The sequence below is a fragment of the Lichenostomus cassidix genome, chromosome 2 (genome assembly GCF_008360975.1).
Source record: "Lichenostomus cassidix isolate B80296 chromosome 2, HeHo_3.0, whole genome shotgun sequence".
NCBI classification, from domain to species: domain Eukaryota; kingdom Metazoa; phylum Chordata; class Aves; order Passeriformes; family Meliphagidae; genus Lichenostomus; species Lichenostomus cassidix.
In genome coordinates this window covers 101063316-101078083 of record NC_139482.1, presented here as the reverse complement: position 1 = coordinate 101078083, position 14768 = coordinate 101063316, and the positions used below count along the sequence as shown (strand labels likewise).

Genomic DNA, 14768 nt, shown 5'->3' with positions numbered 1-14768 from the left:
CATGTGAATGCTACTTGACATTATGCTCAGAGATGTTTTAAGATCTCCAGCCTTCTTTTAATTGCAGTCAATATATGGAATTCATTTAGGTTGAAATTTGCCCTTTCTGGAGAGTTGCGGTCCTGCTTGCAGTGGGCTCATAACTGAGGGAGGGAGGGAAGGATGTAAAGCAGAAGAGCATAGCTGGAGGGCTTCTGCACTTTGTGCTCACACAGAGCATGTCTAGGTGCAGTATCTGGCTGTGCAAGAGGTTATGCAAGACTGACTGAGCCCGTATGTTTCAGGATGGTTGTGCTAGGTCTCCCAAGTTGTTCTTTGTGGCATTCATGTTGGCAGAAATAACATGGATACAAGGTCAGTTCTTATTTTTATCTCTGCCACATGGGGAAATACCACCAATATAATTTTTGCCCACAGAGATAGACTTTTTATTTGCATGACAGTAAGTATCTTTTTCTTATGAATTTAAAAGCTGAAAGGTTATTAAAAGCTGAAATATTAAAAGATCTGTGGCTGTTTTCCCCCCTTTGGAAACAAGTTCAAGTCCTTTGAAAGGCAGAACTGATTGCTTTAAGAAAAGAAAGGGATAGCTTAAGATTCTACAGTGCTATGTAGAATCTTAAGTGCTATGACAGGAAGAGGAGCTACTTAAAATGTATTCTGAAATTCTGTATTGCTAAGCTTCTAATACCATTGTAGAAGTTCCATATCCTTATTCCTAATGCAGCTGAGGTGTAATCGGAGGTGGTTTAGCACTTTAATTGGGAATATTTGTGTGTGTAGTGTATGCAGATATAAACATACATATCTAACATTACTTGCTAGGTGTACCTTAAGGTGGTTTGATTTAACAGCTGGAGATGCACTATATATTGTATTGCTCAAAGTGTTATGGAGATTGGATATGTCACCTGTCTATTCCAGAAACATTGCATGATATGCCCAGATATACATTCTTGCTACCTTTCATTTGTGTCACCAGTTCAGGTCTCAGTTTCATCTTGATTTTTCATACATTAATATTTGACTTTTCTTTCCTTCCATTTCATCTTTTCCACCACTGCCTAATCCTTCCACCATCATGGCAGAAGAAGCTATCACTCCTACACTTACTACCTGTAAGTAACTTCTTTGTCATCAGAGACACACTTTCTGCCATGTTGTTCCATGCCTAAGTAATGAATGATAATATTGAAAGTTCCTTTACAAAAACATACTTTGTAAGAATTTTACCAAGATGAAAACAACATGGTCAATAATGTAATGAAATATTTAGCTTTTAAGAGTTTCCTATGTCTCATGCTGTGCATTAGAGTCCTTTGAATATATTATGTAAAGAATTTTCTTAATTGCGAAGTAGTAGGTATAAATATCACTACCATGTCAATGAGAAATTTTCATGCCTAAATAACTATTTTTATAATTTATTTAGTAGTTTCTTGCTCATTTGTTCCGTTGAAAATAGTAGTATTAGTTAGACATGTACAAGCATTTCCATTTGTTGCTGTGTACATATTACTACTTTTTCGTGAATAATGATCATGCATAAACATCATAAGTTACCATTTCTGGAGTGAATTTCAAAGGAGAGAGCAGTAAAAAATGAGGGGAGGATGAAGCATAACTTTCAGTAAGTAACAATTTTTTTGTTTTGATACAGTCCTTAGTAATACCATTGTATGCTTCTTTATTTACCCAAAGCCTTGTTTTGTTCCCTGTTGTCAGCAGGTGATGAATGAGAAGGGTTCTGTGAATTTAGCAAATCCCTTTCTGAGGCTATTCACTTTTACTTGCTTTCCAGGTACAAGGAGTACATAATAGATTAGCAAAATGTTAGGGGTCTTGCTTAGTAGTAAAATGAGATGCATTTAATCTTGTATAATCCTGTTGGCCAGCAGCAAAAATCAGCTGTACAGTAGTTACCTGTTTTCTTTAAACCTCAGATTTAAAAGTCATGAGAACCTAGGAGATATTTTTATATAGTTACAGAAGTTGGGGTGTTACTTGCATTAGACAAATTTTAGTACCAGTTTTCAAGTATACAGGGTGGTGGCATGCTCTTGAAAGGAACACATTTCAGTAATATTTTTATTTAAATTCTATATAAAGATTCTCATGTTCCTTCTAGTTGCTCTTCAAACTTTTAAAATACATATTTTTTCAGGTGCTATTTTGAAAAATCATCAAACATTCATTTATAGAATTTATGGAAAGAATATTAAATGTTTCCTGTCTTGAAAACTTGGCAAGCAGAACCATTCTTAAAATTAATTAAAGCAACTAAAATTTAAACCTCATAGGTGAAATTCTCTATGAATCCACAATATACTGAAACTGCTCATTTGGTTGGATTCAGATTTCATAGAACATTATTTGTCACTTCATGTATAATGCAATTTTTTTAAACTGTTGTTTAAAGCAGTGTATTAATGTGGAGGTCAGAAAAAGTGAACTATTCCACAGATATAGTATTCCAAAATTTGTTTCTGTTCCTGAGATGAAAAGACATATTTTCCATGAAATAGGCCTTAAAGAAAATAAATTCAGTTTGGGACCATTTAAATGTACTTCTTTAAAATGCCAAAAAAATATAATACCGTATGCCATGTAGTATGTTCTTGCCATAATAAGTAAATCTATTTAAATTAATTTCTTAATATGATTCATGTCTCAGGGCTAAGTCAAAACCAAAATTGAAACAAATGGGACATTAAATGAAACACTGTTTCATTATTCAAAGAAATTGGATTATATCTTTTTTTTCTCTTTTTCCACAGACAAAAAAAAAAGCATGAATTGAAATGTTTCTTTAATTCTTACAAACAGGTTTTGCCCCTAGTTTTGCATTCATAGAGACTGTTAATAGTGGATGGAATAGGGCATCTCAGGATTATTTGAAATACTCGTCTAGTGGCTTTAAGAAAAGATCTGTCTTTTTTTAAGTGCGATACAAATTCAGTAACTTTGTAGCTTGGGCTGATTATCCCTTCCAAACGGTATTGTGGGATTTGACCATGTAGTGTTTTGTTCCGCATCTGGCAAAAGAAGGGAAGTAAAAGCCCTGAAAAGCAGTCAGTATCGGCTATCAGTTGGAGGAAATATTTTGGACCAAATTCTCCACCTGTTTACGCATCACACAATTTCACTGAAATTGGTGGAAATCTTAGATGAATGCAGAATTCATTACGGTTTTATTTTTAGCTGAGGAAGTTGGTATGGATTATAAAATGTTCCATATTTTGAGAAACATAATTTCAAGTACTCTGCCATTGCTAATTTACCACTTCTATACTGAGTATCATATTCAAATTTACTGATTAGTCATTGTAAATGCAAGCTGTAACATCCAAGTGAGCATCTATGCACTGAAATAGTTACTATTGTCTTGTGTGCTGCTTTCCTTGTGTGCTATGGGCTCCTTTTCCCTAGCAGACTGCAATCTCTGCCACTTCTAGAGCCATCCTAAATTAAAATTAAAAAAGAAAAAATTGGCAGATGCCTAGAGCTGCTGATGAATCATCAGAGGTGGACCTACAGCTGTGCATATTTGGCAGAGAATTATTTCTGTTTTATCTTGTGTTTACTAGTTAGCCAGTCAATAGATATTACAGAAAAAAAAGTTGAGTACGGCTATTGAGAATTCTTTTTAATGGGCTTAAGTGCCTCTGCCAGTCTTTCCTCCCACTCTTGTGTTCCTGACAACTGGTGCATTTTTTACCTTTCACCTCAGTCAGGCAGCATTTTTTTTTTTTTTTTATTGTCTGGACTTAGTTAGTCCTCTGTAAGTTCTTTTGTTCTCAAGATTAGAGCAAATTTAATAGTGCTCATTAACTCTGCAGCAGGTCTTTTGGCTCAGCGGTCAATTCCAGGTGGGAAACAAGAAGAATGGAGATGGTGTCATTAGTTATACTGGCAATGCATGGTGTTCTCAGCATGGCAGGCGGCGCTGGCACTCCTGCTTGCTCCTGACACATTTTCTGATGGGCAAAACCCCTGCACCATGGGCTGAAGAAGGAAAAGTACATTAGTACTTATGTAATTAGTAATTATGGTTAAATGGACAGGGCAAGCCTGTTGCTGAGGCGACAGTGAGCAACACTGTGCTGACCACTGGCCTTTTGTATTTGAGATCTTAATTTGTATAAAGATTGTACTCTCGGAACTCATTTATCATTAGTCAGGAGCTAACAGCTATGTTTCATGCAAATTCAAGCATCAGAAAAACAAATGCAGTGCTTGGACCATCAGACACTGTTGCCTGGTAGTTTGGCCAATTCAGTTTACCCCAGATTCTTGGACAGATAGTTACAGACTGTAGCTTTTATAAGTTCCTTTCTATAAGAGATTTCATTATATTGCCATGAGTAGGATGTACACCAAATTAAAATGCAAAGTTGTGAAGGCAGCTTTTGATGCTGTTCCTCAGTTTGAGCTTGATATCAAAATGATATGTTATGATTATTATTGAAATTAAGTACTTATGCAACAACAGTGCTGCACAGCAGTTAGGTGCATAATTGTTACTATATTTTTGTGCCTTTTCACTAGTCATTTCAGCTTGTGAAAGGTGAAGTAGGGAAATCAGAGACAATTTTTGCCCAGTATTCTTATTCAATGGTAATCATGTTGAGATCTTAATAGTGTGAAATCTGCTATTGTCTCTCCCAGCACTAATCATCAGGTTAGGTGCCCTGGAACAGAAGTGCATCATAGGTGTATCATTTGTATGGAAGTCTCAATCCCAAAGTCTAACACTATATTGAAATATTACTATAAGGGACTGTAGAGGACTTGAGGCTCTATTGCTTGGTATTTGATGTGTGGCTTGGGACAAAATTCCTCTTGCAAGAAAACTAATTCCACAAACATTGAGCTTTTTCATATAAATGTGCATGAAAACATGTGGCTAGCACAGGTTTTTCCCACGAGAATTCTTCTTGTGTTTTATAAATAAAGATAAAGTTTGGATGTTATTGGAACAGTGTCCCAGAACTTGGACAGTGCAGGCCTGGCCAATCAGGCCTGGGGGAAGGCTTCTGACTGACCAATCTGGGTGACTTTTGAGAACTCTATATATGTGATGAAATCAAAACAATAAAGGTCATTCCTTCTTGCCTCTGAGAACTGGTGTTTTCATTACTCTGCTAGCTGCTCAACAGCGACAAAAACATACCCTACTTTTTACGAGAATTTGATAGTTTAGGGCCCAGTTGAAGTATGCTTTTCTTGTGTATCTGACTTGAGCTCAGGAGCTGGGAGTCTGTTCTCAGTTTAGTTCTCTTGGTTCACTACCAGATATTCAGTGTTGACTTCTGCATCTCTGTATGGAGATTTAATTTGTAGCTCATTTGCCCAGTCCCATTGCCATTGACCTAGTGCTTAGGGCAGAAAGCACAAAGTTAGTGGATTTGCAAAATTACCCTAATAATTAAGGTAATAATGTTTCGAAAATATCAGTGGTGTCAAAACTCTTAACAGTGGTTTCTGGATAATTCCAGTGAATATGCAGTCATCATATTTAAAACTATTGTAGTAATTTGAAAATAGTGAAAGAGGCTGGAAACAGTCCTGGTTTCTCAACTGCAGCTGCCCCTAGAACCAGAATAAGATCATGTTTGTGTCTTGTAAATGGAGGAAAGTATTGAACAGAAAAACACTACTGTGTATGAACTGTTTGATCTGTTATACTACACCTGTGATGTCTTCTGCACCTTTAAATATGCAGAGTTACATAGGCTTGTATCACAGAATCACAAAACCGAAAATAACCATGGATTTCTGTAATTGTCTTGTAAGCTGGACTTAAATTATTTGGGGATGTCCCAGGAGTTTTGTTGCAAAGTCTGCAGCGCCAACATACTGAAATCTTTGGATAACATTTAGTGCCCAAGGGAAAGCAAGAAGGGTGTTCTACTAAATCACCATTCCTAAAAACCACTTTTTTTTGCATGCTTTGTGCACAGATGTGCAATATCTGGCTTTTATGCTGAGATACCAAGCAGGGTCAGAATTGGGATTTTATTTTTGATGAAAATACACCACATAATTTTTCAAAATCTATCTAAAGTCGTTATTTCTTATACTGATTCCTTATATCTTGTGATTCTTTTGGATCTGATTGTATTGCCTTCATTTCACTGTAGAAAAAAATGTAAATAATCCTTAACACACTGACCAGCAGTAAGTAATTTTTTTTTTAATTTTTTTAGCTCTTTCTGAAGTGTGTGAGTCCCCCAGGGCAGTGATCTGACTATACAAAATAGCTTCCTTGAAGTGCAGCAGAGACTGGATCCTTCATATGGAGGAGCAGCTGTACTTCAGTTCATCTTTTCTGGGCATGTTTAGACACTCCAGGTTACTTTTTCCATACCTGTATTGGAAGCCCATGGTCATTTCTGAAGTTACCCAGACTTTCCAAAACCACATTATCCCAGATGCTTTGAATTAGAAACCATAATCTGGAATGTGCTGCAGGCTTGGGTTTTTCAAAAAGCCCTTAAGAGAGAGGTGAAGTATCAGAAGAGATTGACTGCTGTTCTGATCACACAGTCCATCCTGGTTTGGGCCAGAACAGGGTTAATTTTTGCAGTCGCCAGGAGGAGGCATGGTCAGGACTTGGTGGTTATTCTGTGCTACCTCACATCATTTTCCAGGGACAGGGAAGGATTTGCTTCAAATGGAGTAGCCTGGCTGAGGGAGCAGCAGGTGTTGTCAGAGATATGTCTGTGTTGCCTCTTTCTTGTACCCTCTCTCATTAGTATTGTTGTTGTTACTGTTCATTTTCTTATCTCATTGCTGCTTCCAGTAAATTGTTCTTATCTCAACCTTTACCTTTTGTGCCTCCAATTCTCCTCTCCTGCCCGCCACAGGGAAAGAGAGTAGGGGAGGTGGAAGTGAGCAAGTGTCTCACTGATGCCTAAAGCAGCCTACCTGAAACAGAGCACTAGACAAAATCAGGAGTATAAAAAGTGGACAAATTTATTCAAGGCCTTCAAGCTACATTCAGGCAATTCCCCTCGAGGAACTACACCCAAAAGGGACTCTGGGTCATGAGCCCTTCACCTTTTATAAGTTCTGTCCTATTAGTATATTGGTCCCTTACTCCTCCATCACACCCTTAGGCAATGATGTTAACCACCACAGGCTCGCTTCCCCTATTTCACCATTGTTTACATATTTTCAGGCACTAGGACAATGAATGTGTCCTTGGATTTTCTATTCAGAGGAATTGTTTTGGCTAAAGGTGTTGGAAGCAGAGGTTTTTAGTACTTTATAAGAAGCACAGAACTACACCAAGTTACAGATACATAAAGAGTAAAAAACTAGAAATTATTAAGGCATCATCATGATCTGGAGCGGTTTCAGTGGGAACAGTAAATTGGAGAATGCCTTTCCTAAACCACGGCAGAAATTACTGTCTGTGCTGCATTAGTGTCAAGCAGTAAATTTGCAGATGAGTTGGGGTTTGGAGATTATTCCATCCTTAGAGGCAGCGCTGCTTGTTTGGTGAAGGTAGCAGACATTTACTGTGGGAAACAATGTAACTGTAGAAAAAATAAATACTTATTCAGAGTAGAGACGTGTTTGTTCTTTCCATGCTATTAAAAGCTTTGTGATGTTTTCTAAACTAATATATGGGATTTGAATTGAGTACTGAGATTGCTTTTAGAAATTGTGGAATCCATATACTCTTGTAGGATAAACCTGAAAGCAGGTCTTTATTATATGTAATACTGAGACATGCTGCATATACCTGGGAGAGAAATATGATAGTGGCAAGGACGTGTATTTAGGAAGTTACCATAGTATTTGACTATTTGTGTTGCCATCCCGTATAACTTTTGTTGAGTGCTGTTACCAGGGTGGACTGTCTTCTCCATAAAACTGTGTATTGAATAAATTATTCAATTAGCCTGCTGACATTGGGCTTTAGCTTTCTTAAAAATTTGATTCCCAAATCATTCATGCTTGCTGTCAACAGCAGTCATTTAGGCACTGAGATTTTGCCATTATCAACCATCATTGTTGAATTATACTTTCAAAGACAGTATAAAGTGAATAATTTTCATTCACTTTACTTGAAACCTTTCTCTCAGGAAAAAAGGTGCTATACATGCAGTTTTTACTCTGAAATTGCATTGTGTATACATAGCTCAAAACTGACTTCAAATACTTTCATTTTAAATATCCAAATAGGAAGGTGAGTTTCATATTTTAGTATTAGTATTTAGTGTACAAGAGGGGTAATGGCATTGGAAACTTAGTTTCTCTAAAAGCCAAACCTTCATTATACTATATGTGACTGTAAGTGTGTTAACAGAAAGTAGAGGAGTTATACTGCATATTAAGACCAAAACACACTTCATAATTTACGTTGGTAAAGGCCTGTATTTTTTCTAAAAGATTGAAGTGTTAATTTTCAGAATGGCATTATGAAATATTGAACTGATTGACAGAATACATCTGCAAAAGATGGGACAGTAGGGAATATGGTAAAGGATGCATATTTTTCCTGGTCTCAAGGAGCACAAGCAGCAGAAAAGTGCTTAAAGAAAAATGGGTAGAAGAAATCATTCAGTGAATCTAACCTAACACTTCATAGCTCCAATAAGCCATAGGCTTAGTCACTTCTGGAATACAGAAAGAAAACTGTAACAAGATGTTCCTGTCTGTTGAGTGATGTCAGCGCAGGGCACTGAGGTGTTGTAGTCATTAGTATTGCGATAGCTTCTATTGAGTGATACCTTTTTTGTTGAGCTTGTTATCTGAAATCTCTTCTCTACTGCTGAATCCCCTTGGATGTACTTCACCTGAAATACATTTCTTGAGCCTATCTGCAGGGGTTATGGCCAGGTTAATGATGATCCACCTCAAGGTAGTATCTATCACTGTTGACCATTAATTTCTCAAGGAAAATGTTCTAATCTTGGCTTCTTTTCCTACTTCTCCTTTACATTTCCTTTCTTACCTACAGTGCACCTTGAGCTCCCTGCAAGTTTAGACTGATAGATCCCCAAAGGGAAGAACAGTGGTCATTTGCTTTCTGTGATGTTTAGGTGACCAAAATCATAATTCATTTCCAAATTTTCTTTCTGTCATTTTTCTTGGTCATTGGTTTCCTGTGCTAATTACCTATTTCTGGCATGAGAAGATAAGGAACCATATCTCAGCTGCTTTCTTGTTCTATGAATGATCACTCACTTTCTGTTCCCACTTGAGAGTCTGTGCAAGGATTCTATCTGACCAGGGTCCTTCCTAATTTCGGGGCAATATTGCACATGCAAAGTGTAGCTGGAAAGATTGCATCAACTTTGAAACCGAGCATCACAAAATCTAATCAAGCAAGGAACCAGAGGAATGGACTGTGCTGTGTGCTTGCATATCCAGCAAAGCCTGCCTGGCATTTCTTCAGCCCCAGACACCCTGTTGCAATATATTTTATGAGACTTAGTGTAATATATTGGAATCATTACTCCATTTCATTTACAAATGTGCAAGAAAGGATTTGTTATTACCGCTATTATTATTATTAGACTGTAACAGTGTATGCTACAGAGAAAACTCTGTAGGACTGTCAATAGAGTCTTGCACAATTCTGTCAGTTCCTGTGCCAACCAGACTTAGTGATCCAAATAAAAAGAAGTAGTAGTTCGAGCAGAACAGTTTTGTAGGGCTTGTGCTGTGAAATATCTGCTCCTCTGAGTACTGAGCTGGTGAACTTAAAGATTCGCATTTATTTTTCTTTTTAGTGGCTGAAACTCAGGGCTGCTTCTACATTTGATCTGAGATCCCTCGGTGAGATACTGAACCAAATGTCTGGCAGTATCTCTATTATACTTAGTTCACCTGCAGAGGGAGGTAGCTTCTCTCCTTCATTCCCATTCCCTGATGCCTCTGATCATGAAGAGAAGAGTTGGAGCAACCGGAGGCATGTGTCTTGTCTGAAGAAAAGGCAAAGGAAAACATTTGCCAACCTGTGCATTCTCGCAGTTGAACAGGAGTGAGAGAATCAGCCTTTTCAGAGCAGCTGTGCCACTCTGTACCTCCTCTTTCAAAGTGATAATGTTCTTTCCTCCTGTGTGGTGACATCAGTAGCCAAAAATAAAATCTTCCAGTGTGGATTTCACCAGCATGTTCTTATTGAGTATAATAGCGCAATTTGCAATATTTGCCGCAGCTATGGAGTTTTGAGTTATGTTTTAGGTATTAATGGCATGTATTTTGCCATTTGTGCTCCTACTTGAAAATTGTCAATGGAAAGGTCACTTCAGATCAACTAAGTTCATGGCTTACAGTGTATTTTCAAAAGCAGATGAAATACTGAATGCTTTGTATTTACTGACGTTTTCCAGATCAGATTGTCATGTTTATGATACATGATAGATTACAGCCCTGTTGCTTAGCTGTAAGATCCTGGTGTTACTGGCAGGACTTTCTTTTCTGTTTACCTGAGTAGGGAGAAGTCATGTCTGCACTGTATTATGATTCAGATTATATAAGATAATTTTAACTAACAGAACAAGAGAAACATAAAAGAGTGTTAGTAAACCAAAGGGATTACCTACTCTGTGCCCCCAAAAAATAAATTAAACAGAGAACAGAATTCATTGCTTGCATGTTGAGTCCTAATACCTGCTTCCAGCAAGAACAGGGAGCATATTATTTTTATTAATAGGTAAATGCAGTTTTAACTGCCTTTTGCTGGAATCCAAAGCACCATAAACCTATTTTGAGGCAGGAGTACTGTGCATTCATGGAATTACCTTGTCCAGTCCTCTGTCCAAAGTGTTTTATTCAACTCCTTAGATCCTACTGTTACTGTATTCCTTACTACTACTTTTTCTCTTCCAACAATAACGTGTGTGCCCAGCTCTTAAGCCTGCCTCCTTGCTCTCCTGACCATTTACTTTTTCATCTCTTTCTCTTCTTCCTCTGCTCCTCCTTTTATATACTCCTATTCCTTATCTCATTTTCCTTTCCCCCTGCCCCAGATACTATAATGTCTGTCATGTCCTGAAAAATATTTCTTTAATATTGCCTTATTTTCATTCTCTATGCTGTGCTTTGTTTCTTGATATTTAATGCAGACTGCCTAGTCATTTGTTCTTGCTCCATGTTGTAGAGTCACAGAATGGTTTGTGTGGGAAGGAACCTTAAAGATAATGTATTTCCAAACTCTTGCCATGGGGCAGGGATGCCACTCACTAGGTTAGGTTACTCAAAGCTCCTTCCAACCTGGCCTTGAACAATTTCAGGGATGGGGCATTCACAGCTTCTCCAGGCAGCCTGTGCCAGTGTCTCACCACCCTCACAGTAAAGAATTTCTTTCTAACATTCAATCTGAATCTCTCCTCTTTTAGTTTACCCCTAACCATTACAGTAAGCCATTATCCCTCGTCCTTTCATTACCTGCCTCTGGATGGCATCCCATCCTTCTGTTGTGCCCACTGCATTGCTCAGTGACTCTTGGTGCCATCTGCAAGCTTGCTGAGGGTGCACTTGATCCCACTGACTGTGTCACTAATGAAGATATTGCTGAGCATCAGTCCCAGGACAGAGCCCTGAGGGACACCAACTGTCACCTGGACACAGAGCCTTTGAAAACAACTCTCTGGCTACATCCATCCAGCCAGTTCCTTATCCACAAAATAGTACACCCTTCAAATACCTCTTTCCAATTTGGAAATAAGGATGTTGTGCGGGATTTCGTCAAAGGCTTTACAAAAGTCTTGCCATCTCTCTCCTCAGAACAGGGAAGAAGAGACATGTCTCAGAACATCAGAATATTCTACTGTTACTGTGCCACCTTTTTTTGTAATTACTTTTATTCTTGATATTTACTAGAGGGTTATTGCTTAGATAGACTGACTCTGTGGGAGCATTTAACACAGTAAAATTAAGGAAATACTGATGTACATGTATACATGAGAATTTTTTGCATTGGGGATTGTTTCTTTAGTTTCCTGCGAAAACTGCACACTGTTTTTATTTGTTTACTTTTTCTTATCAAAAACTGATTTGGGCTTTTAAAATATTCACCTCCAGGTTGAAACATAGCATGCAATTCTATGCAATTTGAATATAAATTCATTTATATTCAAAAATGAAAAAAATTTCTTAAGCAATCGAAAGTTACTTCACCATGAAAGCTGCAATATAACACTAATTTTAAGATATGTATATAAATACTGCATATTTGCTTATGTCAAAACAAGATAATGCTTACTGTATTAAGCATAGTTTTTAATTTTATGCTCTCTTCTTCTTCTTTGAATCTTAACCTTCACTCGTTTCTTTAATTTAGGAGAAAAAGCCATTAAACATAGATACTTCCTGAAAGTGTGTGCTGCATGAAAGCTTTAATTAAATCTACAAGTAAAGCTTTAAAAGAACAAGAATCAAATTAATTGCAACAAGGACCATGCATTTATTTCTGTGACAGGCCCTTGCACATTAGAGAAAAGGCAATCTGTGTACCCTTATCTGAATTAGCAAACTCAATATCACTTTTCATTAGCATGGTAGGTCATTGCCATGCGTCTTCAGTGTGACACTGTTTACATGTTAATGACCTCACAAATAGAGTCTGTTCCAAATGGTTTGCGGTAGCAGAAAGTTGCAAATCCATGAAGTGGAATAAACTGTCCTCTGCTTTCTGCATCATTGCTTCTTGCGAGTTCCCCTCTTGACTGAGCTTCATAATTAGGCAACAGTATAATTAAGGCAAATTCAGTAAATGCAAATAGGGCAAAAGGATTTATGGCTGATTATGGTTGTTGCGGCATACCTGAAATAAATTAATTTCTAAATATCGCTATTAGTTGACTTTTCAGTGACATGGAGTCTAGAAGTAGAAAGTATTGTTCACAGAAGATGTTCATAGCTTGAGTTAGTGTGAGTCCACGATGATGTATTCAGATTTACATGCTGACATATGCATGAAAAAACACTGAAAGATTCAGTAGAACATACTGCTTTAGTTGTTTGGGGGGGTGATTGCTTTGTAATCGATGAGGATTTTAAAGATTATAAATATATTTTTCTCCCACTGTATAATGTAATGAAACCAGCATGCTCCCTAAAATCATATCCTTAAAGAAAATAGCATATATTACATCTGGTAATTTGACTAGACAGTGAAAAGCTTCACTGCATTAAAATCCTGAAATGATAAAGCCAACATCAAATGAATAAAACAAACTCAGCATAACTACTTAAACTTGATTGCCTAAAATAGCTAAAACAAGGGCCACTCTGATAGCCTGCTGTGTGAATGCCTTTCAGTGCCGAATACTCTCAATTCCCGTTGACTTCAGCACCATGCAGAAGCTGCTCCTGTGTTTGGATGTCTCAGCCCTGCCAGAGCTCAAAACCTATTTTTCATTGGTCATGTGCTGCCCGTACCTGGTGTCACAAAACTCTGTGGTTCTGCCTGCAGCAACCTTGGGAGTTGCTTTGCAGACAGAGAGTAATGGCTTCTACTTTAGTCGCTCACCTAATATGCAAAGCAAGTTTAATTATATGCTGTCCAACCCTCTCTGCTGCATATTTTTCCACTTGCTGGTTCTGAGTGAAATACATAGTTGCTACGTGCAGAGGTTACTAGTAAGTGTACAGTGCCCCTGGAAGCATTTATGGCTAATCTTGCCCTCAGCATGCGTAATGTAGCTGAGTACTAATTAAAGGTTAAAGAATAGGGATCCATCTTCTCTGTGCCTGATGATTAGAGGATTGTGTTCTGCATGGAGTCAGGTGCAACATTCAACTGGATAGAATTGCTGGGGTGTTGCAAAACCTAACTGTATGAGACTAACATTCGAGAGACTCCAGATTTTCTTGCAGCGTGACAAAAGACTAATAAATCACTGTCTTGTGTTTTGTAATGAATTAGCTGGTTTACTGTGTTTCATATAAATATGTGATGCTGCAAGGTGTACATGGGTAGAATGCAGATTTAATTTCATAAGGGACATTTCTTTTGTCCTACATACTGACTTCTGAAAATTATCCATGGCCCAGTTGTACATTTTTTTCTATTAGAAAAGAGAGATACAGTTCTGGTAAGGCAATAAAGTCACCGTGAATATTATTGCCATCTCTGAGATTCAAATAATTCAAATAAGTTTTGATGATTCCTAAATATTGCCATGACTGCTGACATTCAATGTAAGAGAAATTAACTGAGGAGCAATGGAGCTGTGGTAGCAGATAAAAAACTTGGCTGTTCAGTGGAAGTCTGTCTTTGTAGCCCTGCAATTTCCCTACAATTTCCAGAGGTTTTGTAATTTTAATACTTCTGTAGAACCTTTCAGACCAGTATGGTCTATTGGTTTGCAATTGTTTGAAGTTATCCTTTCAGAAATCCTATTCTATTCTTCCCAGTAGGTTTCTTCCTGACATAAAAATATAATAGCAATTGATTTTTTAAAAAAGCTTCCAAATAGGTTATGGAAAGAGCATGGGAATCAAGAAGTCTGGTTTCCACCACCAGTGCTGATGAAAGTTCTTAATCCTTTGGGTGCCATATTCTCCACATTAATTACATTTTGATTGCTATTAACTGCTGCAAAGCAATGGTATCAGAGCTATCAGAGGTCTGATAGAGAGGCACAGTGCTTCATGGTTCCTTTACCATCAGTTGGATTTGAGAAGATTTGGTCTTTTTGTTTCTAAGCATAGAGCCAGCACTGCCTGAATATATCTGTTGCTGGAATATTAGTACCTGAAAATCAGTGATGGAGACATCACCGGCTCAGTCAGGGTTACCG

At 37.6% G+C, this 14768-nt stretch overlaps 1 protein-coding gene across 9 annotated transcripts in view; it reads left to right on the top strand.

The window, feature by feature from the left end:
• The window catches only part of PTPRM (protein tyrosine phosphatase receptor type M), a 445877-nt gene that overhangs the window by 296838 nt on the left and 134271 nt on the right, over positions 1–14768 (top strand). For 5 of the 9 annotated variants that reach the window (XM_085052574.1, XM_085052569.1, XM_085052577.1 and 2 more), the window contains one exon: positions 1089–1118. The exons of the other annotated variants lie outside the window; for them this stretch is intronic. In XM_085052574.1, the coding sequence (XP_084908700.1) occupies positions 1089–1118 (30 nt within the window). The remainder of the gene's footprint in view (positions 1–1088; positions 1119–14768) is intronic. 9 annotated transcript variants of the gene reach the window in all.